This window comes from Pseudophryne corroboree, chromosome 1, assembly GCF_028390025.1.
Source record: "Pseudophryne corroboree isolate aPseCor3 chromosome 1, aPseCor3.hap2, whole genome shotgun sequence".
Lineage (NCBI taxonomy): Eukaryota > Metazoa > Chordata > Amphibia > Anura > Myobatrachidae > Pseudophryne > Pseudophryne corroboree.
Window position 1 is genome coordinate 1,077,069,590 of NC_086444.1, and position 27,918 is coordinate 1,077,097,507.

Genomic DNA, 27,918 nt, shown 5'->3' on the forward strand with positions numbered 1-27,918 from the left:
GTATTTTAATCCCCTGCCATTTTACACAAAAAAGCGGGAGATAAGGACGTCGTGAAGGGGCGGAGCCTATCTCCTCAGCACACAAGCGCCATTTTCCCTCACAGCTCCGCTGGAAGGACGGCTCCCTGACTCTCCCCTGCAGTCCTGCTTCAGAATCAGGGTAAAAAAGAGAAGGGGGGGCATTTTTGGCAGCAAATAACAATAATTAACAGCAGCTATAAGGGAATAACACTTATATAAGGTTATCCCTGTATATATATATAGCGCTGGGTGTGTGCTGGCAGACTCTCCCTCTGTCTCTCCAAAGGGCTAAGTGGGGTCCTGTCCTCTATCAGAGCATTCCCGGTGTGTGTGTGCTGTGTGTCGGTACGCGTGTGTCGACATGTATGAGGAGGAAAATTATGTGGAGGCGGAGCAGTTGCCTGCGTTGGTGATGTCACCCCCTAGGGAGTCGACACCTGACTGGATGATTGTATTTAAGCAATTAAGTGATAATGTCAGCAATTTACAAAAAACTGTTGACGACATGAGACAGCCGGCAAATCAGTTAGTGCCTGTCCAGGCGTCTCAGACACCGTCAGGGGCGCTAAAACGCCCGTTACCTCAGTGGGTCGACACAGACCCTGACACAGATACTGAGTCTAGTGTCGACGGTGACGAGACAAACGTAATGTCCAGTAGGGCCACACGTTACATGATCACGGCAATGAAAGAGGCATTGAACCTTTCTGACACTACAAGTACCACAAAGAAGGGTATTATGTGGGGTGAGAAAAAACTACCAATATTTTTTCCTGAGTCAGAGGAAATAAATGAGGTGTGTGAAAAAGCGTGGGTTTCTCCTGATAAAAAACAGCTAATTTCTAAAAAATTATTAGCATTATATCCTTTCCCGCCAGAGGTTAGGGCGCGTTGGGAAACACCCCCTAGGGTAGATAAGGCGCTCACACGTTTATCTAAACAAGTAGCGTTACCGTCTCCTGATACGGCTACCCTCAAAGAACCAGCTGATAGAAGGCTGGAAAATATCCTAAAAAGTATATACACACATACTGGTGTTATACTGCGACCAGCAATCGCCTCAGCCTGGATGTGCAGTGCTGGAGTCGCATGGTCGGATTCCCTGACTGAGAATATTGATACCCTGGATAGGGACAATATTTTGTTAACTATAGAACATTTAAAGGATGCATTACTATATATGCGTGATGCACAGAGGGATATTTGCACCCTGGCATCAAGAGTAAGTGCTATGTCCATCTCTGCCAGAAGAGCGTTGTGGACGCGACAGTGGTCAGGGGATGCAGATTCCAAACGGCACATGGAAGTATTGCCGTATAAAGGGGAGGAGTTATTTGGGGCTGGTCTATCGGACCTGGTGGCCACGGCAACGGCTGGAAAATCCACCTTTTTACCCCAGGTCACTCCACATCAGCAGAAAAAGACTCCGTCTTTTCAATCTCAGTCCTTTCGTTCCCATAAGTACAAGCGAGCAAAAGGCCACTCCTTTCTGCCCCGGGGCAGAGGAAGAGGAAAAAGACTGCACCATGCAGCCGCTTCCCAAGAGCAGAAGCCCTCCCCTGCTTCTGCCAAGTCTTCAGCATGACGCTGGGGCTTTACAAGCAGACTCAGATATAGTGGGGGCCCGTCTCAAAAATTTCAACGCGCAGTGGGCTCACTCGCAAGTGGATCCCTGGATTCTACAGGTAGTATCGCAGGGGTACAAACTGGAATTCGAGGCGTTTCCCCCTCATCGTTTCCTGAAGTCTGCTTTACCAAAGTCTCCCTCCGACAGGGAGGCAGTTCTAGAAGCCATTCACAAGCTGTATTCCCAGCAGGTGATAATCAAGGTACCCCTCCTGCAACAAGGAAAGGGGTATTATTCCACGCTATTTGTGGTACCGAAGCCGGACGGCTCGGTGAGACCAATTTTAAATCTGAAATCCTTGAACGCTTACATAAAAAGGTTCAAATTCAAGATGGAGTCACTCAGAGCAGTGATAGCGAACCTGGAAGAAGGGGACTATATGGTGTCTCTGGACATCAAAGATGCTTATCTCCACGTCCCGATATACCCTTCTCACCAAGGGTACCTCAGGTTTGTAGTACAAAACTGTCATTATCAGTTTCAGACGCTGCCGTTTGGATTGTCCACGGCACCTCGGGTCTTTACCAAGGTAAGGGCCGAAATGATGATTCTTCTACGAAGAAAAGGCATTTCAATTATCCCTTACTTGGACGATCTCCTGATGAGGGCAAAATCCAGGGAACAGTTAGAAGTCGGAGTAGCACTATCTCAGGTAGTGTTACGTCAGCACGGGTGGATTCTAAATATTCCAAAATCGCAGCTGATTCCAACGACACGTCTACTGTTCCTAGGAATGATTCTGGACACAGTCCAGAAGAAGGTGTTTCTCCCGGAGGAGAAGGCCAGGGAGTTATCCGAGCTAGTCAGGAACCTCCTAAAACCAGGACAGGTCTCAGTGCATCAGTGCACGAGGGTCCTGGGGAAAATGGTGGCTTCTTACGAAGCGATTCCATTCGGAAGATTCCATGCAAGAACGTTTCAGTGGGATCTACTGGACAAATGGTCCGGATCGCATCTGCAGATGCATCAGCGGATAACCCTGTCGCCAAGGACAAGGGTGTCTCTCCTGTGGTGGCTGCAGAGTGCTCATCTACTAGAGGGCCGCAGATTTGGCATTCAGGATTGGATCCTGGTAACCACGGATGCCAGCCTGAGAGGCTGGGGAGCAGTCACACAGGGAAGGAATTTCCAGGGCCTGTGGTCAAGCATGGAAACATCTCTTCATATAAACATTCTGGAACTAAGGGCCATTTACAATGCCCTAAGTCAAGCAAAACCTCTGCTTCAGGGTCAGGCGGTGTTGATCCAATCGGACAACATCACGTCAGTCGCCCACGTAAACAGACAGGGCGGCACGAGAAGCAGGAGGGCAATGGCAGAAGCTGCAAGGATTCTTCGCTGGGCGGAAAATCATGTGATAGCACTGTCAGCAGTATTCATTCCGGGAGTGGACAACTGGGAAGCAGACTTCCTCAGCAGACACGACCTTCACCCGGGAGAGTGGGGACTTCACCCAGAAGTCTTCCACCTGATTGTAAACCGTTGGGAAAAACCAAAGGTGGACATGATGGCGTCACGTCTAAACAAGAAACTGGACAGATATTGCGCCAGGTCAAGGGACCCTCAGGCAATAGCAGTGGACGCTCTGGTAACGCCGTGGGTGTACCAGTCAGTGTATGTGTTCCCTCCTCTGCCTCTCATACCAAAAGTACTGAGAATCATAAGAAGGAGAGGAGTAAGAACTATACTCGTGGTTCCGGATTGGCCAAGACGGACTTGGTACCCGGAACTTCAAGAGATGCTCACGGACGAACCGTGGCCTCTACCTCTAAGAAAGGACCTGCTACTGCAGGGGCCTTGTCTGTTCCAAGACTTACCGCGGCTGCGTTTGACGGCATGGCGGTTGAACGCCGGATCCTGAGGGAAAAAGGCATTCCAGAAGAAGTCATCCCTACTCTGGTCAAAGCCAGGAAGGACGTAACCGCAAAACATTATCACCGCATTTGGCGTAAATATGTTGCGTGGTGTGAGGCCAAGAAGGCCCCTACAGAGGAATTTCAACTGGGTCGTTTCCTTCATTTCCTGCAAACAGGACTGTCTATGGGCCTAAAATTAGGGTCCATTAAGGTTCAAATTTCGGCCCTGTCGATTTTCTTCCAGAAAGAACTGGCTTCAGTACCTGAAGTTCAGACATTTGTAAAAGGGGTGCTGCACATACAGCCTCCTTTTGTGCCTCCAGTGGCACCTTGGGACCTCAATGTGGTGTTGAGTTTTCTAAAGTCACATTGGTTTGAACCACTTTCCACTGTGGACTTAAAATATCTCACATGGAAGGTGTCGATGCTGTTAGCCTTGGCTTCAGCCAGGCGTGTGTCATAATTGGCGGCTTTATCATATAAAAGCCCTTACTTAATTTTTCATTCTGACAGGGCGGAATTGAGGACTCGTCCTCAATTTCTACCTAAGGTGGTTTCTGCTTTTCACATGAACCAACCTATTGTGGTACCTGCGGCTACCAGGGACTTAAAGGACTCTAAGTTGCTTGACGTTGTCAGGGCCTCGAAAATATATGTTTCCAGGACGGCTGGAGTCAGAAAATCTGACTCGCTGTTTAATCTGTATGCACCCAACAAGCTGGGTGCTCCTGCTTCTAAGCAGACGATTGCTCGTTGGATTTGTAGTACAATTCAGCTTGCACATTCTGTGGCAGGATTGCCACAGCCAAAATCTGTAAAAGCCCATTCCACAAGGAAGGTGGGCTCATCTTGGGCGGCTGCCCGAGGGGTCTCGGCTTTACAACTTTGCCGAGCAGCTACTTGGTCAGGGGCAAACACGTTTGCTAAATTCTACAAATTTGATACCCTGGCTGAGGAGGACCTGGAGTTCTCTCATTCGGTGCTGCAGAGTCATCCGCACTCTCCCGCCCGTTTGGGAGCTTTGGTATAATCCCCATGGTCCTTACGGAGTCCCAGCATCCACTAGGACGTCAGAGAAAATAAGATTTTACTTACCGATAAATCTATTTCTCGTAGTCCGTAGTGGATGCTGGGCGCCCATCCCTAGTGCGGATTGTCTGCAATACTTGTATATAGTTATTGTTACAAAAATTCGGGTTATTATTGTTGTGAGCCATCTTTTCAGAGGCTCCTTTGCGTTTATCATACTGTTAACTGGGTTCAGATCACAAGTTGTACGGTGTGATTGGTGTGGCTGGTATGAGTCTTACCCGGGATTCAATATCCTTCCTTATTATGTACGCTCGTCCGGGCACAGTATCCTAACTGAGGCTTGGAGGAGGGTCATGGGGGGAGGAGCCAGTGCACACCACCTGATCCTTAAGCTTTTATTTTGTGCCCTGTCTCCTGCGGAGCCGCTATTCCCCATGGTCCTTACGGAGTCCCAGCATCCACTACGGACTACGAGAAATAGATTTATCGGTAAGTAAAATCTTATTATCCCTTCTCCAGGCTTAATACATCTGCCCCAATGAGTGATATATTAGATATATTTCTATGTAAGCATGACGGGATACCAAAATAGAAACACTCTCTTTGAGGACATGCATATTCTACAGATTATGTATCAAAATAATAATCTGTACAAAACACTCCTCTAACTGCTGGGCTTATTTTCAATATTATTAAAAACTAAGGATTAAAGAAAAAAGTATATTATTTTTCTAAAGTCCTGTGCGTGTGTGGAATACACAACTCATTCGTCACCTCATACAATGGTTATAGAAATAATTGCTTATATAAGTACCATAGTAAGAGTACACAGGTACAGATATAGCAGCCCTCATCGTTGCGCACACATCGCGGCAGCGACTTAGTGCACCCAGGTGCAAACAGTCGCACCTGTGATTGCATAATGTAATTCCAATGGATCGCCGGCAGGCACACTAATCACGAAAATGTAGGCGCAGCCGCTGATAGTCGTGGGTGTGATGAGGGATTCTACATCTGTAAGTTCACTGACTGAGATATCGTCCGAGAGATTGGGTTCTCTGAGCAACATTTTGCAATTTATTTAGTGGCCTGTTGTCCCTAATTGACAGTTTTTAAATCTTTGTCCAAGATTTCTCTTGTGTCCTAGAGGATGCTGGGGTCCTTATTAGTACCATGGGGTATAGACTGGTCCACCAGGAGCCATTGGCACTTTTTTTTTTTTTTTTAAATATATTTATTGGGTTTTTTCCACAAAAGACATAGAAAAACAATGCAGTGCAGTACAATACAAAGTGCAGATGAAATATATGCCTGGTACAGATAGGCAACAGAGGGTAAGACTAAGCATTGAGAGCCACCACTGACGCCGTGGGTAAATTTAAACAGCGTGGGAAACCGTGGCAATGCAACTTCACACCATCAGTAGCACATAATGTCAAAAGTCCAGACCCAAAGTGCACTATACAGTATAAAATCTGCACACTAATACATTAATACATACTAACGAAACTAATAATACAGCAACAGAGAAAGAAAGAAAAAGAACAGAACAACAGAGATATGGATATGAATTTATAGGGGGGAGGAGGGGGGGGGGGTTGTAGATGCTAAAGCCTGTGAAGCACGGCACACACATAAGTAACGAAGGGACCATCCCGCTCCGTACCAATGGGAAGGGAACGAGTGTCACCTAGGGGCCAGAAGGGGGTTTTCTCTATCGTCCTAGTGGATGCTGGGGTTCCTGAAAGGACCATGGGGAATAGCGGCTCCGCAGGAGACAGGGCACAAAAAGTAAAGCTTTTTCCGATCAGGTGGTGTGCACTGGCTCCTCCCCCTATGACCCTCCTCCAGACTCCAGTTAGATTTTTGTGCCCGGCCGAGAAGGGTGCAATCTAGGTGGCTCTCCTAAAGAGCTGCTTAGAGAAAGTTTAGCTAGGTTTTTTATTTTACAGTGATTCCTGCTGGCAACAGGATCACTGCAGCGAGGGACTGAGGGGAGAAGGAGTCAACTCACCTGCGTGCAGGATGGATTGGTTTCTTGGCTACTGGACATCAAGCTCCAGAGGGACGATCACAGGTACAGCCTGGATGGTCACCGGAGCCACGCCGCCGGCCCCCTTGCAGATGCTGAAATCAGAAGAGGTCCAGAATCGGCGGCTGAAGACTCCTGCAGTCTTCTAAGGTAGCGCACAGCACTGCAGCTGTGCGCCATTTTCCTCTCAGCACACTTCACACGGCAGTCACTGAGGGTGCAGGGCGCTGGGAGGGGGGCGCCCTGGGAGGCAAATGAGTACCTATAAAGGCTAAAAATACCTCACATATAGCCCTAGAGGCTATATGGAGATATTTAACCCCTGCCTAATTTTTCTAAATAGCGGGAGACGAGCCCGCCGGAAAAGGGGCGGGGCCTATCTCCTCAGCACACGGCGCCATTTCCTCTCACAGCTCCGCTGGTCAGGACGGCTCCCAAGTCTCTCCCCTGCACTGCACTACAGAAACAGGGTAAAACAGAGAGGGGGGGGCACATTTATGGCGATATTTTGATATAACAAAGCAGCTATAAGGGAGCACTTATTATAAGGCTATCCCTGATATATATATAGCGCTTTTGGTGTGTGCTGGCAAACTCTCCCTCTGTCTCCCCAAAGGGCTAGTGGGTCCTGTCTTCGTTAGGAGCATTCCCTGTGTGTCTGCTGTGTGTCGGTACGTGTGTGTCGACATGTATGAGGACGATATTGGTGTGGAGGCGGAGCAATTGCCAAATATGAGGATGTCACCCCCTAGGGAGTCGACACCAGAATGGATGCCTTTATTTATGGAACTACGGGATAGTGTCAACACGCTAAAGCAGTCGTTTGACGACATGAGACGGCCGGACAATCAATTAGTGCCTGTCCAGGCGACTCAAACACCGTCAGGGGCTGTGAAACGCCCTTTGCCTCAGTCGGTCGACACAGACCCAGACACAGGCGATGACTCCAGTGGTGACGGTGACGAATCAACCGTATTTTCCAGTAGGGCCACACGTTATATGATTTTGGCAATGAAGGAGGCGTTACATTTAGCTGATACTACAGGTACCACTAAACAGGGTATTATGTGGGGTATGAAAAAACTACCTATAGTTTTTCCTGAATCAGAAGAACTAAATGACGTGTGTAATGAAGCGTGGGTTGCCCCTGATAAAAAGCTGATAATTTCAAAGAAATTATTGGCATTATACCCTTTCCCGCCAGAGGTTAGGGAGCGCTGGGAAACACCTCCTAGGGTGGACAAGGCGCTAACACGCTTATCTAAACAAGTGGCGTTACCCTCTCCTGAGACGGCCGCACTTAAAGATCCATCAGATAGGAGGATGGAAAATATCCAAAAAAGTATATACACACATGCAGGTGTTATACTACGACCAGCTGTAGCGACTGCCTGGATGGGCAGTGCGGGGGTAGTTTGGTCAGAATCCCTGATTGAAAATATTGATACCCTGGACAGGGACAATATTTTACTGTCGTTAGAACAAATAAAGGATGCATTTCTTTATATGCGTGATGCACAGAGGGATATATGCACACTGGCATCACGGGTAAGTGCTATGTCCATTTCGGCCAGAAGAGCTTTATGGACGCGACAGTGGACAGGCGATGCGGATTCAAAACGGCATATGGAAGTTTTGCCGTATAAAGGGGAGGAGTTATTTGGAGTCGGTCTATCAGATTTGGTGGCCACGGCTACAGCCGGGAAATCCACCTTTCTACCTCAAGTCACTCCCCAACAGAAAAAGGCACCGACTTTTCAACCGCAGCCCTTTCGTTCCTTTAAAAATAAGAGAGCAAAGGGCTATTCATATCTGCCACGAGGCAAAGGTCGAGGGAAGAGACAGCAACACGCAGCTCCTTCCCAGGATCAGAAGCCCTCCCCGGCTTCTACAAAAGCCTCAGCATGACGCTGGGGCTTCTCAAGCGGACTCGGGGACCGTGGGGGGTCGTCTCAAAAATTACAGCGCGCAGTGGGCTCACTCGCAAGTAGATCCCTGGATCCTGCAGATAATATCTCAGGGATACAGGTTGGAATTAGAGACAGATCCACCTCGCCGTTTCCTGAAGTCTGCTTTACCAACGTCCCCCTCCGAAAGGGAGACGGTGTTGGAAGCCATTCACAAGCTGTACTCTCAGCAGGTGATAGTCAAGGTACCTCTTCTGCAACAAGGGAAGGGGTATTATTCCACTCTTTTTGTGGTACCGAAGCCGGATGGCTCGGTAAGGCCTATTCTAAATCTGAAGTCCTTGAACCTGTACATAAAGAAGTTCAAGTTCAAAATGGAGTCACTCAGAGCAGTGATAGCGAACCTGGAAGAGGGGGACTTTATGGTATCCTTGGACATCAAGGATGCGTATCTCCACGTTCCAATTTACCCCTCACACCAGGGGTACCTCAGGTTCGTTGTACAAAACTGTCACTATCAGTTTCAGACGCTGCCGTTCGGATTGTCCACGGCACCTCGGATCTTTACAAAGGTAATGGCCGAGATGATGATTCTTCTTCGAAGAAAAGGCGTATTAATTATCCCATACTTGGACGATCTCCTAATAAGGGCGAGGTCCAGAGAACAGCTAGAGATGGGATTAGCACTGTCTCAGGAAGTGCTAAAACAGCACGGGTGGATTCTGAGTATTCCAAAATCCCAGTTAATGCCGACAACTCGTCTGCTGTTCCTAGGGATGATTCTGGACACGGTTCAGAAAAAGGTTTTTCTCCCGGAGGAAAAAGCCAAGGAGTTATCCGAGCTTGTCAGGAACCTCCTAAAACCAGGAAAGGTGTCTGTACATCAATGCACAAGAGTCCTGGGAAAAATGGTGGCTTCTTACGAAGCAATTCCATTCGGCAGATTCCACGCAAGAATTTTCCAAAGGGATCTGTTGAACAAATGGTCAGGGTCGCATCTTCAGATGCACCTGCGGATAACCCTGTCTCCAAGGACAAGGGTGTCTCTTCTGTGGTGGTTGCAGAGTGCTCATCTATTGGAGGGCCGCAGATTCGGCATACAGGATTGGATCCTGGTGACCACGGACGCCAGCCTGAGAGGCTGGGGAGCAGTCACACAAGGAAGAAACTTCCAGGGAGTATGGACGAGCCTGGAAACGTCTCTTCACATAAACATTCTGGAACTAAGAGCAATATACAATGCTCTAAGCCAGGCAGAACCTCTGCTTCAGGGAAAACCGGTGTTGATCCAGTCGGACAACATCACGGCAGTCGCCCATGTGAACAGACAGGGCGGCACAAGAAGCAGGAGTGCAATGGCAGAAGCTGCAAGGATTCTTCGCTGGGCAGAGAATCATGTGATAGCACTGTCAGCAGTGTTCATCCCGGGAGTGGACAACTGGGAAGCAGACTTCCTCAGCAGACACGATCTTCACCCGGGAGAGTGGGGACTTCATCCAGAAGTCTTCCACATGCTGGTAACCCGTTGGGAAAGACCAATGGTGGACATGATGGCGTCTCGCCTCAACAAAAAACTGGACAGGTATTGCGCCAGGTCAAGAGATCCGCAGGCAATAGCTGTGGACGCGCTGGTAACGCCTTGGGTGTACCAGTCGGTGTATGTGTTTCCTCCTCTGCCTCTCATACCAAAAGTATTGAGAATTATACGGCAAAGAGGCGTAAGAACGATACTAGTGGTTCCGGATTGGCCAAGAAGGACTTGGTACCCGGAACTTCAAGAGATGATCACGGAAGATCCGTGGCCTCTACCTCTAAGGAGGGACTTGCTTCAGCAGGGTCCCTGTCTGTTTCAAGACTTACCGCGGCTGCGTTTGACGGCATGGCGGTTGAACGCCGGATCCTAAAGGAAAAAGGCATGCCGGAAGAAGTCATTCCTACTTTGATTAAAGCAAGGAAGGAAGTAACCGTGCAACATTATCACCGAATTTGGCGAAAATATGTTGCGTGGTGCGAAGATCGGAGTGCTCCGACGGAGGAATTTCAACTGGGTCGATTCCTACATTTCCTGCAATCAGGATTGTCAATGAGTCTCAAATTGGGATCTATTAAGGTTCAAATTTCGGCCCTGTCGATTTTCTTTCAAAAAGAATTGGCTTCAGTCCCTGAAGTCCAGACCTTTGTTAAGGGAGTGCTGCATATACAGCCTCCTGTGGTGCCTCCAGTGGCACCGTGGGATCTCAATGTGGTTTTGGATTTCCTAAAATCTCATTGGTTTGAACCACTAAAAAAGGTGGATTTGAAATATCTCACATGGAAAGTGACCATGCTTATAGCCCTGGCTTCTGCCAGGAGAGTGTCAGAATTGGCAGCTTTATCTTACAAAAGCCCATATCTGATTTTCCATTCGGACAGGGCAGAACTGCGGACTCGTCCGCATTTTCTCCCTAAGGTGGTGTCAGCATTTCATCTGAACCAGCCTATTGTAGTGCCTGCGGCTACAAGTGACTTGGAGGACTCCAAGTTACTGGACGTTGTCAGAGCATTAAAAATATATATTGCAAGGACAGCTGGAGTCAGAAAATCTGACTCGTTGTTTATATTGTATGCACCCAACAAGATGGGTGCTCCGGCGTCTAAGCAGACGATTGCTCGTTGGATCTGTAGCACAATCCAACTTGCACATTCTGTGGCAGGCCTGCCACAGCCTAAATCTGTAAAGGCCCACTCCACAAGGAAGGTGGGCTCATCTTGGGCGGCTGCCCGAGGGGTCTCGGCATTACAACTTTGCCGAGCAGCTACGTGGTCAGGGGAGAACACGTTTGTAAAATTTTACAAATTTGATACTCTGGCTAAGGAGGACCTGGAGTTCTCTCATTCGGTGCTGCAGAGTCATCCGCACTCTCCCGCCCGTTTGGGAGCTTTGGTATAATCCCCATGGTCCTTTCAGGAACCCCAGCATCCACTAGGACGATAGAGAAAATAAGATTTTACTTACCGATAAATCTATTTCTCGGAGTCCGTAGTGGATGCTGGGCGCCCATCCCAAGTGCGGATTATCTGCATAAATTGTACATAGTTATTGTTAACTAATTCGGGTTATTGTTGAAGGAAGCCATCTTTCAGAGGCTCCGCTGTTATCATACTGTTAACTGGGTTTAGATCACAAGTTGTACGGTGTGATTGGTGTGGCTGGTATGAGTCTTACCCGGGATTCAAAATCCTCCCTTATTGTGTACGCTCGTCCGGGCACAGTACCTAACTGGAGTCTGGAGGAGGGTCATAGGGGGAGGAGCCAGTGCACACCACCTGATCGGAAAAAGCTTTACTTTTTGTGCCCTGTCTCCTGCGGAGCCGCTATTCCCCATGGTCCTTTCAGGAACCCCAGCATCCACTACGGACTCCGAGAAATAGATTTATCGGTAAGTAAAATCTTATTATCACCAATAGGAATACATAATTTGCAATAAGCATCCCAACTAAGTGAGTCAAATATTTTTAGAACGTGGAGTTGTTGGGGAGATGGCAGAGAGTCAATATACGGTCCCCACTTCTTGTAGAAACGCAGAGCATTACGGTCAAGGTCTGGGAGAGTAGATTGACGCTCAAAATATAACGTAGTAGTAAGAAGGGACTTGAGGTTAGCAATAGAGGGGGAAGTTCTATATATCCAATGGTTTAAAATCAATTTCTTTCCCAAAGTCAGCAAAACATACAGAAACGGGACATAATGAGCTTGAGAGGGGGGTAAACACCAGGCTGTAGTGTTAAGGCCAAGGAGCGCTGCTGGGTCCAGAGGGAGCACAATCTGGAAAGTAGATCTTACATACCATAGTATCTTATTCCAGAACCTTTTAATCTTTGGACAGTGCCAGAAATTGTGCATAAAAAGGGCATTCGGGAGGGGGTAAAGGAAGCAGTTCACCTCCGGATCCCAGGACCACTCACTTGACCATTTAGATAACATAGGGGGCCAGAGAACATCAGGCTTGCTAGGTAACATATCCTGGTACAACCAGCTGACTTTGTATGAAAGAGTCGGTAACGTGACCAATAAGTGGGACAGAGGGTCCATCCTCTGCTCGTGCACAGGAGGGATGGGGAGAGATTGTACAAAATGACGAACCTGGAGAAACATAAAGAAATCAGATGAGGGCACACCGTTTCTCTCGGCTAATTCCGCTAATGACAGCAAAAGTCCACCCGGGTCAAATACGTCACGAATAAGGGTAATTCCCCTAGACTTCCACGCAAGGAATTTGGTGTTGTCAAAAGGTGGAGTGAAACAGGGGTTTCCGCAGAGAAGAATAAAAGGGGAATATTCTGGGTTTCGGTGTAGAGCTTTGTTGATGGCTCCCCAAGAGCGGTAAGTATCCCAAAAAAGAATATTAGAACGCGCCAGGGATGGGAGGAGTGGTTTTGGGGTGTGTAGCAGCGCTCTGAGATCGTAGGGATACACAAGATCTTGCTCTACATCATAATTAACATATGATGAGGTGCCTAATAGCCAATATGAGATATATCTAAAATTCACAGCCCGGAAGAATGCTAAGAGGTCAGGGACAGCCAGCCCACCCTTAGCGCGAGGGAGCTTAAGCTTAGGAAGGGAGATCCGAGATCTCTTATGGTTCCAAAGGAATTTAGAAAACAGTTTATCATATAACAATAAATCTTTGCTAGAGTGCTGGATAGGCATTATCTGGAGGAGATAAGAGATTTTAGGGAACACAATGCTCTTCAGGATGGCTACTCTCCCTAATAAAGAGACAGGTAGAGAGGACCAGGTGGACAGCAACTGTGACACCCTGTTAAAAACCTCTGTATAGTTGGCTGAATATAAATCTGAGATATTTACTGGAAAATATATACCCAAATATTTAAGTTTCGTAGTATTCATCTGGAATTGAGCAAGGACAGGTGAGGAGGTGCGCGTACAAGCAGCCGGAGTGAGGGGGAAGAGTTCAGACTTGGAAGCATTAACACGATACCCTGCAAAAGTACCAAACTCAGTAATGACTTGCATAATTGGTGGGATAGAAGTTTCAGGATCTGAAATAAAGTGGAGCATATCATCCGCGAATAAACGAAGCTCATGGTCACGGACCAGAACTCCAGAGTATCCGGGAAGGTGGCGCAACTTAATAGCCAGGGGTTCTATGGCAATGGCAAATAAGAGTGGGGAGAGGGGGCAGTCCTGTCTGGTGCCCCTGTGAAGGGGAATGGGTGCAGATAAGTAGCCATTACACATAATACGGGAAGAGGAGGGGGAATATAAATTTCGGAGCATGCCGATCAGTTCCAGCGGAAACCCAAACCTCTCCAGCGTGGTATGCAGGTGATCCCAAGTAACCAGGTCAAACGCCTTCTCCGCGTCCAATGAAAGCACGTATTGGGGGTCCGGGTCTCCGCTGGAATGCAACCAGCCAGCCGCTGCAAGAACTTTACGAATATTATTAGTGGAATGCCTACCTGAGATGAAACCGGTTTGATCCGGTTGAATAATTGAGGGAAGCACTCCCTTTAATCTGTCAGCAATAATTTTTGTAAAAAGTTTATAGTCAACATTGAGGAGAGATATGGGGCGGTAGGAGTCGGGGAGATGGGGATCTCTCCCGGGCTTGGGAAGAAGACGGATCAGAGCATCATTAAAGTATAAAGGGAGGGAGTGAGAGGTTAGGATTGCATTAAACACCAGAACCAAAATATCCAGCAGTTTAGGCTGGAGCATTTTATAGAATTCGCCAGAGAACCCATGAGGTCCAGGGGATTTTAAGGGTTTTAAATGTTTGATAGCAGCCTCCACCTCCCGAGCAGTAATTGGGGAGCAGAAGCCCTCGGCAACCGAAGGCGGGATTTGGGGGAGGGAGACAGAATGCCAGAAAGAAGTTTTAGTGGTGACATCAACAGGAGAATGGGCATAAATGTCCATGTAAAATTCTGAGAGGAGTTGCGCCATGTCTACAGACTTAGTAGCCAATGAGCCATCACCGCGTTTAAGCGACTGGATCACCGAGGATGGCACAGATCCCCGCAGAAGATTAGAAAGGAGACGGCCTGTTTTATTGCCAAATCTGTAAAAACTGTGGTTTTTGTGAAAGGTATGGCGATCTCCCATTAGTGCTAATACAGTGTTAAATTGGGATTTACATTCTAAGTATGTTTTCTTTGAGGCAGGGGAGGGGGACTGTTTAAATTGTTGGTAAGCATCCGTTAAGCATCGCTGAGATGTTTTAAATTCAGAAAGAAACTGCTTCTTTCTCGAGGAAACATATTCCACAAGCCTACCCCGGAGAACCGCCTTGGCGGTCTGCCAAAACAGTAAAGGATTAGTCTCAAAAGTGCTTGCATTATCCAGTCTGAACTCCTCCCAAAACGCCTCCAACCTATTTAGAAACTGCAATGAGGAGGTGAAGGAAGTCGGGAAATGCCAACACTTAAAAGAGCCGCGATCTAGTGAAGTAGTTAAGCTAACCCAGACCAAGGCATGATCAGAAAGGGATATCGTTTCCATCTGAGCCTCGCTACTTTGAGGGATCAGGGAATCCGACAGCAACAAAAAATCAATTCTGGACAAGGTGCCATGGGCAGCCGAGAGACACGAGTACTCCCTATCAGTAGGGTGAAGGAATCTCCAAGCGTCAGTCAAATGTAATTGCTGAGCAAAAAAGGGGACTCCTAGGGCAGGGGGAGGACGTGCACGAGCGGAGGAATTCGAGTCCATATAAGCAGAGACCACAACATTGAAGTCTCCGCCCACAATCATTGGGAGAGACATAAATGGGCATAATTTAGTAATGAGACTCTTGAAAAATACCTTCGAATAAGAATTTGGGGCATAAACAGTACATAAAACATATTTGGTGTTATGAAGTAAAATCTCAAGAATAAGGAATCTACCAGCAGGATCACACAAAGAGGTGAGAACCTCTATATGCAGGTTGCGTTTAGCAAGGATAAGTACACCCCTCGCCTTAGAGGAGTAGGGAGCATCAGAAAGCACCTGCCAACCGAGGACACCCAGCTTTTGGGCCTCCGGGGAAAGAAGGTGCGTTTCCTGTAAAAACATGAGATCCATATGATTTTATTTAAATAAAGCAGTATTTTCTTCCGTTTGATGGGAGAGTGAATACCCCCCACGTTCCACGTACCCACTTTAATGGCAGACATAAGACATATGACTGGGGGCAATCACAAATGAAAACATACTACAATCCCACAGGTAATGGAGAGGAGAGAAAGACACAGGAGGGAGAGAGGGAAGGGGTAGACAAAAAGACAATATAGACATAGAAACGAGAAAAAGAAACAAGACCCATCGGGGGGTCCCGCAATAACAATGAGAATGTGACTTCACGGTAAGTACACTGGGGTAGTAACCGTATACAGCGAGGAGGACATTGCCCCTAGCCAATACCACTATATCGAGCAGCATAGGGGAGGCGGGAGGGGATGGGAGGAGAAGGGAGTGGGAGATGAGGGCATGGAGGTGAGGGCCCAGATAATATCAAACAGGTGGAGGTTGAACCCAAAACAGGTAGCATGGACATATAACTTCAAAAGAACAAACATGTACACCTGGGAGCGTATAACAGAGAATGCACTTATGTTACTCCAGAGGTACATATACATCACCTATAGAACCAGCGTGGGTGTGGTGAGCAAGTCCAAATAAACCAACAGACGATCACATAGTCCACAAGGTTAGGGAAAGAAAAATATGCGGCAACAGAGCAACCAGGGGAGAGGAGAGTTAAAGATCAGATTCAGGAGAGCACAGCTATTTCATCGACGGGTCAGAGGTGGCGGCTTCTGAAAGATAAGCAGCAGCATCCTCCGGGGTATGAAAGTCCTTAAAGGATGTGCCGTCAAAGATCCTCAGGCGTGCAGGGTAGAGCAGTGCAAACTTTCAGCCCTCCTGGACCAATTTAGAGCATACAGGTGAGAATGCCTTGCGTAGTCTTGTGAGCTCCGGAGAAAAATCCTGGAAGAGTAACAATTTGGCATCTTCCCAAACAAGATCCCATACACGACGAGAAGCCGGCCAAAGAGCTTCTTTATGGAGAAAGTTGAGACACCGGAACAATACAGCACGCAGTCGTGTTGAAGTGGAGGAGGGGCGGGTGGGGCCCGTTCTATGTGCACATTCCACCACTAGGTCCGAGCAAACATCTGGTATTCCAAGAAGATCAGGAAGAGTATGTCGGAGGAAATGATAAAGAGCCTGTCCCTTAACCGACTCTGGAAGTCAAATAAGCCGAAGGTTATTGAGATGCGACCTATTTTCCAGGTCGTCGATCTTTGCCCAAACCAGGTTTTCAGATTTCTGCAGTTTAGCAGAGATATCATAAAGTTCGGCAATTTGTTGGAAATTCTCACCAGCAGTATGTTCCACTTGTAGGACGCGTTTAGACAGCTGTTTGTATTGGCTTTTGATATCCAGGACAGCCTGCTGTAATGCAGCAGCATGCAACTGTGTTTGTTCCTGGAATAAAGGCTGGACTGTTTCTTTACCGCCCTGACAATATCAGCGTAGGATAACGGGTGCCCGGGTACATCTAAGGGCGGTGGGCCCGCAGCCGTGGAGCCCACCAGGGCAGGAGAGCTGGAGGGGGGAAGGGCTGCAGGAGCAGCCGCTGAGCAGGTTCCGGCGTCCATGGAGGCCGCGGCGGCCATTTTAGAAGCTGAGACGCGGACCTCAGACCTGGCGCTGGAGTTCTTTCCCTGCATCACGGGGGCCAGGAAACGGTCCATACAGGGTGGCCGGAGCTGCAGGGGGTGAGCGGGTATGGCAAGCCGCTCAATGGACGCCCAGAACGGGCGGTATGAGGCTGTTAGTGGCGGCAGGCACCGGAGCTACACGAGCTGCGTGTCACTCCATGCAACGCCGGAACCGGAAGTCCGCCATTGGCACTTTAAGAGTTTAATAGTGTGGGCTGGCTCCTCCATCTATGCTCCTCCTACCAGACTCCGTTTAGAAAATGTCCCCGGTGGAGCCGGTCACAGCTAGGGGAGCTCTACAGAGCTTTCCTGGAAAAAGTTTTTCTTAGAGTTAATTTTTTTACAGGAGGCTGCTGGCAACAGCCTGCCTGCATCAAGGGACTGAGGGGGGAAGCAGTGTCCGCCCTGCGGGGTCTTGAGCCACTGACTCAGGATTCTGCAGGGTTCCTGGTAGATTCCATGAAGGACCTGGGTTCCAAGGCAGCGGGGATCTCCTCCATGTCCGTCTCGGCTCGCAGAGGTCTCTGGCTACGCCAATGGTCTGCGGATGCGGAATTCAGGAAAAGCGTGGAGGGACTACCCTATACAGGTCAGGCTCTCTTTGGAGATTCGCTAGATGCGTGGATTGCCATGGCTACAGCGGGTAAGTCTCCTTTTCTCCCCTCTGCTGCACCGGCTACGAAGAAGCCTTTTACACCAGCCACGTCACAGTCCTTTCGACCCGCGAGACCTAGAAAGAACAAGCCTTCGAACACCTTCTTCAGAGGTGGTTGTGCTAAAGGAAAGAAGCCTGCTCCCGCTGGCTCCCTGAACCAGAAGCCCGCTTCTGATGCCCCAAAGTCCTCCCCATGACAGTGGACAGCTAGGCCTGGAGGATGGTCAGGTGGGGGCAAGACTCCGGCAGTTCAGCCACATCTGGGTGTCGTCGGGCATGGACCCCTGGGTACTGGATACTGTGTCCAGGGGGTACAGGCTGGAGTTTCAAGATCTCCTACCTCACCGTTTCTTCAAGTCAGGCTTGCCAGCTCTGCTGACAGACAGAACAATTCTTCTGGACGCTATGCAAAAATTGGTGGTGTCCAGGGTCATTGTTCCAGTTCCGCCTCATCAGTGGAACAAAGGTTACTATTCGAACCTTTTCGTGTTACCGAAGCCGGATGGTTCAGTACGGCCAATTCTGATCTTAAAATCTCTGAACCCCTACCTCAGGGAGTTCAAATTCAAAATGGGGTCTCTGAGAGCTATCATCTCAGCTCTGACGGAGGGGGAGTTCCTAGTGTCCCTGGACATCAAGGATGCGTACCTCCATATTCCCATGTGGTCTCCACATCAGGCATACCTGTGGTTTGCACTCATGGACGATCACTATCCGTTTCAGGCGTTGCTGTTTGGCATCTCCACAGCACCGAAGGTCTTCAACAAGGTGATGGCGTAGATGATGGTTCTCCTGCGCAAGCAGGGGGTGAACATAATTCCGTATCTGGACGATCTCCTGATCAAGGCGTCGTCCAGGGAGAAGTTGTTGCGATCCATTGCTCTCACGACACATCTGCTCAAGGAGCACGGATGGATCCTGAACCTTCTGAGGTCTCACCTGGAGCCGACAAGGAGGCTGTCTTTTTCCTGGGAATGATCCTAGACACGGAAGTGCAAATGTTGTTTCTGCCGGTGGAGAAAGCATTGGTGATTCAATCAATGGTCCGGGATGTCTTAAAGCCTACCCGGGTATCCGTTCATGAGTGCATCCGCCTTCTGGGGAAGATGGTTGCCTCCTACGAGGCTCTACAATACGGAAGGTTTCATGATCTGTCCTTTCAGCTGAATCTCTTGGACCAGTGGTCAGGATTTCACTCCTCTGGTGGATACAACTGCCTCACCTTCTGGAAGGCCGAAGGTTCGGAGTTTAGGACTGGATCCTTCTAACCACAGATGCAAGTCTAAGAAGTTGGGGAGCAGTCACTCAGGGGGGAAACCTTCCAAGGACGGTGGTCGGATCAAGAATCCCTTCTCCCGATAAACATTCTGGAGCTAAGAGACGTGTACAACGGCCTTCTGCAAGCAGCACACCTTCTACAGGATCGGTCTGTTCAGGTGCAGTTGGACAACGTGACCACAGTGGCCTACATAAACCGACAAGGTGGAACGAAGAGCAGGGCTGCCATGTCAGAGGTGTCAAAAATCCTCCTCTGGGCAGAAAGGCACGCGGTGGCGATGTCAGCAATCTTCATTCCAGGCGTAGACAACTGGGAAGCAGACTTCCTCAGCAGACACGATCTCCATCCAGGGGAGTGGGGCCTCCATCCGGAGGTGTTCGAGGAGGTAACCGGTTGGTGGGGGGTTCCTCACATAGACATGATGGCCTCCCACCTCAACAAGAAGCTGCGGAGGTACTGTTCCAGGTCGAGAGACCCACGGGCAGTGGTGGTGGACGCACTGGTAACACCGTGGGTATTCAGGTCAGTGTATGTGTTCCCTCCACTTCCTCTGATACCAAAATTTCTTCAACTGGTAAGAAGAACAAAGGTTCTGGCAATCCTCATTGCTCCGGACTGGCCAAGGAGGGCTTGGTACGCGGATCTACTGGATCTTCTGCTGGAAGATCCAAGGCTTTTACCTCTTTGAGAGGATCTGCTACTGCAGGGGCCATTCGCTTATCAAGACTTACTACGGCTACATTTGACGGCATGGCAGTTGAACGCCAGATCTTAGCTCGGAAGGGTTTCCAGAGTGAGGTCATTCCTACCCTGATACAGGCTAGGAAGGGGGTAACGTCTAAACATTACCATCGCATTTGGAAGAAATATGTTTCTTGGTGTGAGTCCAAGAAGTTTCCTGCGGTGGAGTTTCAACTTGGACGTTTTCTCCTTTTCCTGCAAACAGGTGTGGATATGGGACAGAGATTGGGCTCCATCAAGGTCCAGATCTCTGCTTTGTCCATCTTCTTCCAGAAACAATTGGCTGTTCTCCCTGAGGTTCAGACCTTTTTGAAAGGGGTTCTGCACATCCAGCCTCCCTTTGTGGTGCCAACGGCACCCTGGGATCTTGATGTGGTTTTGCAGTTCCTGCAATCAGCTTGGTAGGAGCCTCTACAGGAGGCTGATATCAAGTTTCTCACCTGGAAGGCGGTCACTTTGTTGGCCTGCATGATGCGTGTCGGAATTGGGGGCTTTATCTTGTAAAAGTCTCTATCTGATCTTCCATGAAGACAGGGCGGAGCTTAGGGCTCGTCCACAGTTCCTGCCTAAGGTGGTATCGGCTTTCCATATCAACCAACCTATTGTGGTGCCAGTGACTACTGACTCCTCAATTGCTTCAAAGGCCTTGGATGTTGTGAGGGCTTTGAAGATTTATGTGAAGAGGACGGCTCGTCATAGAAAAAGTGACTCTCTGTTTGTCCTCTGTGATCCCAAGAAAATTGGGTGTCCTGCTTCTAAGCAGTCGATTTCATGCTGGATCAGGTTCACTATCCAGCATGCTTATTCCACGGCAGGTTTGCCATGTCCGAGATCTGTAAAGGCCTACTCTACTCGTAAAGTGGGCTCTTCCTGGGCGGCTGCCCGGGGTGTCTCGGCTGCACAACTTTGCCGTGCAGCTACTTGGTCTGGGTCGAACACGTTTGCCAAGTTTTACAAGTTCGATACTTTGGCCTCTGATGACCAAGTTTGGTCATGCAGTCTTGCAGGAGCCCTCCGCGCTCTCCCTCCTGTACTGGGAGCTTTGGTACATCCCCATGGTACTAATATGGACCCCAGCATCCTCTAGGACGTAAGAGAAAATAGGATTTTGGTTACCTACCGGTAAATCCTTTTCTCGTAGTCCATAGAGGATGCTGGGGTCCATATTAGTACCATGGGGTATAGACGGGTCCACCAGGAGCCATTGGAACTTTAAGAGTTTAATAGTATAGGCTGGCTCCTCCCTCTATGCCCCTCCTACCAGACTCAGTCTAGAAACTGTGCCCGAGGAGACGACATATTTCGAGAGAAGGAATTATACAGATAGTGGCGAGATTCATGCCAGCTCACACAACAGGCAAATCCAGCTAACATGCCAGAAAAACTCAGCAACAGCTGAAACTCAGCAACAGCTGTAACTACGAGTAAAGGACCCCAGCATCCTCTAGGACGTAAGAGAAAATAGGATTTTGGTTACCTACCGGTAAATCCTTTACTCGTAGTCCGTAGAGGATGCTGGGCGCCCGTGCTGCGTTTTCCTGCATTGGTTTATAGTTCAGTACTGCCTGGTTCCTAGGTAAGTTCTGCGTTAGTTACAGCTGTTGCTGAGTTTCAGCTGTTGCTCAGTTTTTCTGGCATGTTAGCTGGATTTGCCTGTTGTGTTAGCTGGTATGAATCTCGCCACTATCTGTGTAATTCCTTCTCTCAAAGTATGTCGTCTCCTCGGGCACAGTTTCTAGACTGAGTCTGGTAGGAGGGGCATAGAGGGAGGAGCCAGCCTATACTGTTAAACTCTTAAAGTTCCAATGGCTCCTGGTGGACCAGTCTATACCCCATGGTACTAATATGGACCCCAGCATCCTCTACGGACTACGAGAAAAGGATTTACCGGTAGGTAACTAAAATCCTATTTTTTGTTTCCTCTCTGAGGTGTGTTTATATATATATATATATATATATATATATATATATATATATATATATATATATATTTATTTATTTTATTTTAACAAAACGGTGGTGGACTTTGCTTGTCCCGTACATTACAAAATTTGGGATATTGTGTTGATTATAATGGAGATGCTTTATTTTCTACCTAAGAAAGTAAGCCTAGTTAGGCACTTTGATATTCCATCTAATTTTTATTTTTAATCCTGCATTGTAGGACCAGTGGGTTTTGTGAGAGTCCTCCTGATTTTGTAAAGTGGCAATCATTTACATGGCATAAACAGGTTCAATGATTGCTATTTTAAAGACAAAAGATCTCCCTTTCTGATTCTCACACCCTATTCCACCCTGTGCCCCCCTCCAGTGTTGTTTCCAGGGCATGAATCAGAGCACTGTATGTGTCAGGTAAACTGTACAACAATATGGCTATCACAGTGTTACACTCTGTTTTCACCCCTTGACTAGCATTGTGCTACGGTTTTCTAGCATGTCATTTATATGCTCCTGGAAGTCCTTTCCTTTTGCCTACCTTCATTTTATCTAATTTCCTTAGTAGAGACAGCTTAGCTAATCAATATTAACTAGTAAGCTTATAGTTGCTTATGCCTGCCTATCTTATGTGATTCTTGGTTACTAACCTCTCGTCTTTCTTGAGCAATAAGAAACAAGTTATCTCTGGATCTTAATTTTACATTTTCACACATGTTAATTAGCATTATTCAGTTGGGCAATTACTAGTTTAAGACTATTTTCTTTTCTTTTGCTTCCTTTACTCCCTTTGAAATACAGTGGTGAGATACCTCACCAATTGCTTGTATTGTTGTGCTGTGTGTGTTGCATCAAATATACAGGAAAGATTGTGGGATAAACTGTACCGGGATCAGTACATGTAGAACCTTATAACGGAGCATGGAGAACTAAATAAAGAAGGTATATGAAGAGTGTACTGTTGAATAATGAAGGCAGACTACCCGGCGATAGCTTAAGAAATCGTGCCATCTATTGTTGCCCCGGTATAGCTTGCCCATCAATACTCATTCTATAGCTGTTTACATACGCCATTAATCATGTCTAGTGCTCATCTGTTCTAAATACTCCTATGATGCCAGATCAGCAAGGGCACTTCCTCCGAATATTAATTAGTTATCACTTTACAGCCAGCTTGCTGTCTCCTAAACACACAATGCAGTAGCTAAAGTGAATCCATCAGTACAGTGTTTGTTGGTGTCAAATGTGGAGACTACATTGGGTAGGGAGTGATCAGTCATGCATAAATGCCGTGGATGAGAACTTTCCAAAGCAGTTGACAGTGCCCAAATTATTGTTCGCTTCAGATAAAGACTGTTGGAAATGCTGCAATGAGAAGCAGGGGACAACATGTATTGTAAAACTTCTTTATAAAGGAAGATATTTCAGTTACTGCAAGCGGTCTGTGAGCACTCCATGCTGATGACTCATGAAGCTTATTGGAATCCTGGAGTCACTGTTCTCTAGATATGTGGGGCTGGGGCTTATTAGGTTCTATTCAGGTGACCAACCTTTCCAGATGGCAAGGATATGCTGGCTATATATAGGGTTGGCTGCTTATCTGTGTTACTTCTATCAGGACAGTGCTGTACAATGTTTTCTCACTTTTCTGTAATGTAAGATAATGAGATTTAAAAGTGCTTCTTTTATAATCAATATCTCACTGAATCAACAGGTGCTGTTAAAGTTCTAATGTTTTTGCTATTTTATTGCTGTACCTAATTTTATATACATGGCAGAGTCCTGTGATGCTGCAGTCTCTGACAAAGGCGTGCGTGATTCAGTTTCAGTCTCTCAGAAATCCATGGCTTGTGTCTATCTGACCCAGATCTGATTATGTATATCAGCTATCCAGATACACTTGTAAGCGCTTTTTCCTCTTTTTTGTTCTTTTTATCTGTCAGAGACAGTAAATATTTTATGCATCGTACAATAGATTAAGCCTTCGGTGCATATCAAATCATTGACCTGTAGGATTTAAGAGGGCACTAGATAGAGAATAGTGTGATCCGGATGCACTGCTTGAATTTCACTCACACAGAGGAATTTAATTGACTTGGTTTACAAATGCTCCCCTTCAGTTTCTCCTTCACTTGTATACTGCAGTTGTGGACTCGGAGAGTCAGCAGCATTCACAGAGCATTATAACCACCAGGCTCTTATACTCAGAACATATGACATTTTTTATTTGAGGTGGATGGCAAGAATAGGGTCTTATGCACGCTAATGGAGGAAATAAAAATTTTTAATGTAATTTAATGAATAGTGTTTTTTTTTTTTTTTTTTTTAAATAAGTGGAATTGCTATTCCTTATTTATGCTGCTACAACGGCATCTGACATACAGATGTGTCCTCATACAGGGTTGGGACCAGGTGACCGGCGGTTGGGATCCCGGCGGGCAGCATACAGACGCCGGGATCCCGGCCGCCAGAATGCTGGCAGGGAAGGGAGTGTAACAATGCCCCTTGCAGGCTCACTGCGCTCGCCACAGGTTCTATTCCCACTCTATTGGTGTTGTGGACACCCACTGGTGGGAATAGCCCTGGACCCCCTGCCGGCATTCTGGCAGCGGGGATCCCGGCATTGGTATGCTGACAGCCGGGATGGTAACCACATGCCCTCATACATTCTGGTTCTATTCTAGTTGCAGGAAATACAGTAGCCCCTCTGTGTGCCAAGTCCGGGGCGACTTTGCTGCGCCAAGCATCTTTTTCACTCAAAAAAAGTGTTTTATTCACGTAAATAAAACTGGGAGCAACAAAACTACATCTGATCAATGTGATGCGTGACATTTGTATATCTGTGTGTCACTGAGTCTGAATCTGTGTATGAAGTGCTGCGATGCAGCCGCCGTAGCTTTTTCTCACTCCAAATGCCATTGTGTTTCATCTCTGACGTTGTATCTGTCTAAAACTAATTCCTGTGCGGTTAAAGTGACAGCCCAATGTCTGTAGCGCACTGTGAGTAATGTTCACTGCATCTGTGACACAAATAAGATGCTAAATTTAAAGAAAAAGACACAACACTACTCTGAGTTTCTGGTATCTTGCAATGTATGGCGTATGGATTCTAGGTGTATGAAGACCCACTTGTACTCTACTTGTATAATTGGGATACAGTTAATCAACAAAATGCTTTAAGTAGCATGCTAATTATGTCTGCATAGACATATTGACTGTTGATATATGTATCGATGCTGTATGATTGGGCCTCTTCATAACTACATAATAAGAATGTATGACCACCTGTACTTTAAAACTATGGGGTCTATTCATGAGCAGTAAAAAGTGTGGAGAAGTGAGCCAGTAGAGAAGTTGTCCATGGAGACCAATCAGCTGCTACGTATAATTTTATAGAATGCTTTTTTTTAAATGTAACCTCAATACTAATTGGTTGCCATGGGTGACTTCTCCACCGGCTCACTTCTCCACACTTTTCACTGCTTCATGAATAAACTCCTTTATAAGAGTTAGCAATTTTTTTCACTGACTGCTTTCCGACTAATTTACTAAACTTTGATGTCGGACCTGATGATATTTATGCAGAGGGTGTAGTATGTATTGGAGCTAACTGCACACAAGTGTTAATGTATCATTTTGGAGAATATATACTGTTGCCTGTCAGATCAGCTCATGATATTCATGGTAATTGCACACACTAGTTATGGTAGGCATTACCTACAATAAGTTCTTCTCTATCTGCTGTCCTGGTTTATTACTTTGGCATGCATGTTATTTAGATTTAGATTTTTATGTAATTGTAAAGCGCAACAGAATATGCTGCGCTATATAAGAAACTGTTAGTAAATAATAATAATAATGTACTGTACTGCTATTGCTTTCACATGCACCAACACAGTATTAACCAGTTGCTAGTTTCTTTCAGGCAAATGTTGGAGATATAGTTAAAATAACTGGCACAGAGTATATACCCGCTGACATTATACTTCTCTCATCAAGGTAGCGATGCCTACTGTTGCTAATACTGGAGTCTGGTTCCTCTACCCTGTTTTAACTTCCATTGTAGCAAGGAAATAAGGATAAAATCAGTGTGGCTGAACAGAACGTTGGCTTCATATCCTGAAAAATTCAAAAAATAGATATAAAAAGAGATCTTGTAACAGTTTTTTCCCCAGCATTCTGGGTTACAAAATCAGCCCCTGTGGGTTTACTTTTCACTGTTTGTCATTATTTCCTTGGAATATTATAATTTCTCTAACGTCCTAGTGGATGCTGGGGACTCCGTCAGGACCATGGGGAATAGCGGGCTCCGCAGGAGACAGGGCACATCTAAAAAGCTTTTTAGGTCACATGGTGTGTACTGGCTCCTCCCCCTATGACCCTCCTCCAAGCCTCAGTTAGGTTTTTGTGCCCGTCCGAGAAGGGTGCAAACTGGATGGCTCTCTTAAGGAGCTGTTTAGTAAAGTTTTTTTTTAGGTTTCTAATCAGTGATTCCTGCTGGCGACAGGATCACTGCAACGAGGGACTTAGGGGAGAGACTTGCAACTCACCTGCGTGCAGGAGGATTGAAGTTTTAGGCTACTGGACACTGAGCTCCAGAGGGAGTCGGAACACAGGTCAGCCTGGGGTTCGTCCCGGAGCCGCGCCGCCGATCCCCCTTACAGACGCTGAAGAAAGACGGCGGAACGGAGGTCCGGAAACAGGCGGCAGAAGACTTCACAGTCTTCAGAGAGGTAGCGCACAGCACTGCAGCTGTGCGCCATTGTTGCTACACGGCTCACTGACACGGTCACGGAGGGTGCAGGGCGCTGCTGAGGGCGCCCTGGGCAGCAATATAAATACCTATTTGGCAAATAAATACATCACATATAGCCATTAAGGCTATATGTATGTATTTAACCCAGGCCAGTTTTCCTAATAACCGGGAGAAAAGCCCGCCGTGAAAGGGGCGGAGCTTATTCTCCTCAGCACTCAGCGCCATTTTCCTGACCAGCTCCGCTGGTGAGGAAGGCTCCCACTCTCCCCTGCACTACAGAAACAGGGTTAAAGAGAAGGGGGGCATAAATTGGCGATATAATTATATATTAAGAGCCCATATATAGAAACAACACCTTCTAGGGTTGTTATATACATTATGGCGCTTTTGGTGTGTGCTGGCAAACTCTCCCTCTGTCTCCCCAAAGGGCTAGTGGGTCCTGTCCTCTATCAGAGCATTCCCTGTATGTGTGTGCTGTAGGTCGGTACGTGTGTGTCGACATGTATGAGGAAAATGTTGGTGAGGAGACGGAGAAAATTGCCTGTAATGGTGATGTCACTCTCTAGGGAGTCGACACCAGAATGGATGGCTTACTTATGGAATTACGTGATAATGTCAACACGCTGCAAGCCGGTTGACGACATGAGACAGCCGGCGGACAAATTAGTATCGGTCCAGGCGTCTCAGACACCGTCAGGGGCTTGTAAAAACGCCCATTTACCTCAGTCGGTCGACAGACACTGACACGGACACTGACCCCAGTGTCGACGGTGAAGAAACAAACGTATTTTTCCTTTAGGGCCACAAGTTACATGTTAAGGGCAATGAAGGAGGTGTTACGTATTTCTGATACCACAAGTACCACAAATAAGGGTATTTTGTAGGGTGGGAATAAACTACTTGTAGTTTTGCCTGAATCAGATAAATTAAATGAAGTGTGTGATGATACGTGGGGTTCCTCCGACAGAAAGTTATGGGCGGTATACCCTTTTTCCCGCCAGTAGTAAGGGCGAGTTGGAAAACACACCTTAGGGTGGACAAGGCGCTCACACGCATATAAAAAACATGGCGTTACCGTTTCCAGATACGGCCGCCCTCAAGGAGCCAGCTGATAGGAAGCTGAAAAATATCATAACAGTATATACACACATACTGGTGTTATACTACGACCAGCAATCGCCTCAGCCTGGATGTGCAGCGCTGAGGGGGCTTGGTCGGATTTCCTGACTGAAAATTTTGATACCCTTGACAGGGACAGGATTTTATTGTCTATAGAGCATTTTAGGGATGCATTTCTATATATGTGTGATGCGCAGAGGCATATTTGCATTCTGGCATCAAAGAGTAAATGTGATGTACATA

At 47.2% G+C, this 27,918-nt stretch overlaps 1 protein-coding gene across 9 annotated transcripts in view; it reads left to right on the forward strand.

Moving 5' to 3' along the window:
• The window catches only part of ATP8A1 (ATPase phospholipid transporting 8A1), a 613,161-nt gene that overhangs the window by 246,042 nt on the left and 339,201 nt on the right, over nucleotides 1–27,918 (forward strand). For 2 of the 9 annotated variants that reach the window (XM_063920996.1, XM_063921000.1), the window contains exon 8: nucleotides 25,726–25,799. The exons of the other annotated variants lie outside the window; for them this stretch is intronic. In XM_063920996.1, coding sequence (XP_063777066.1) covers nucleotides 25,726–25,799 — 74 coding nt within the window. The remainder of the gene's footprint in view (nucleotides 1–25,725; nucleotides 25,800–27,918) is intronic. 9 annotated transcript variants of the gene reach the window in all.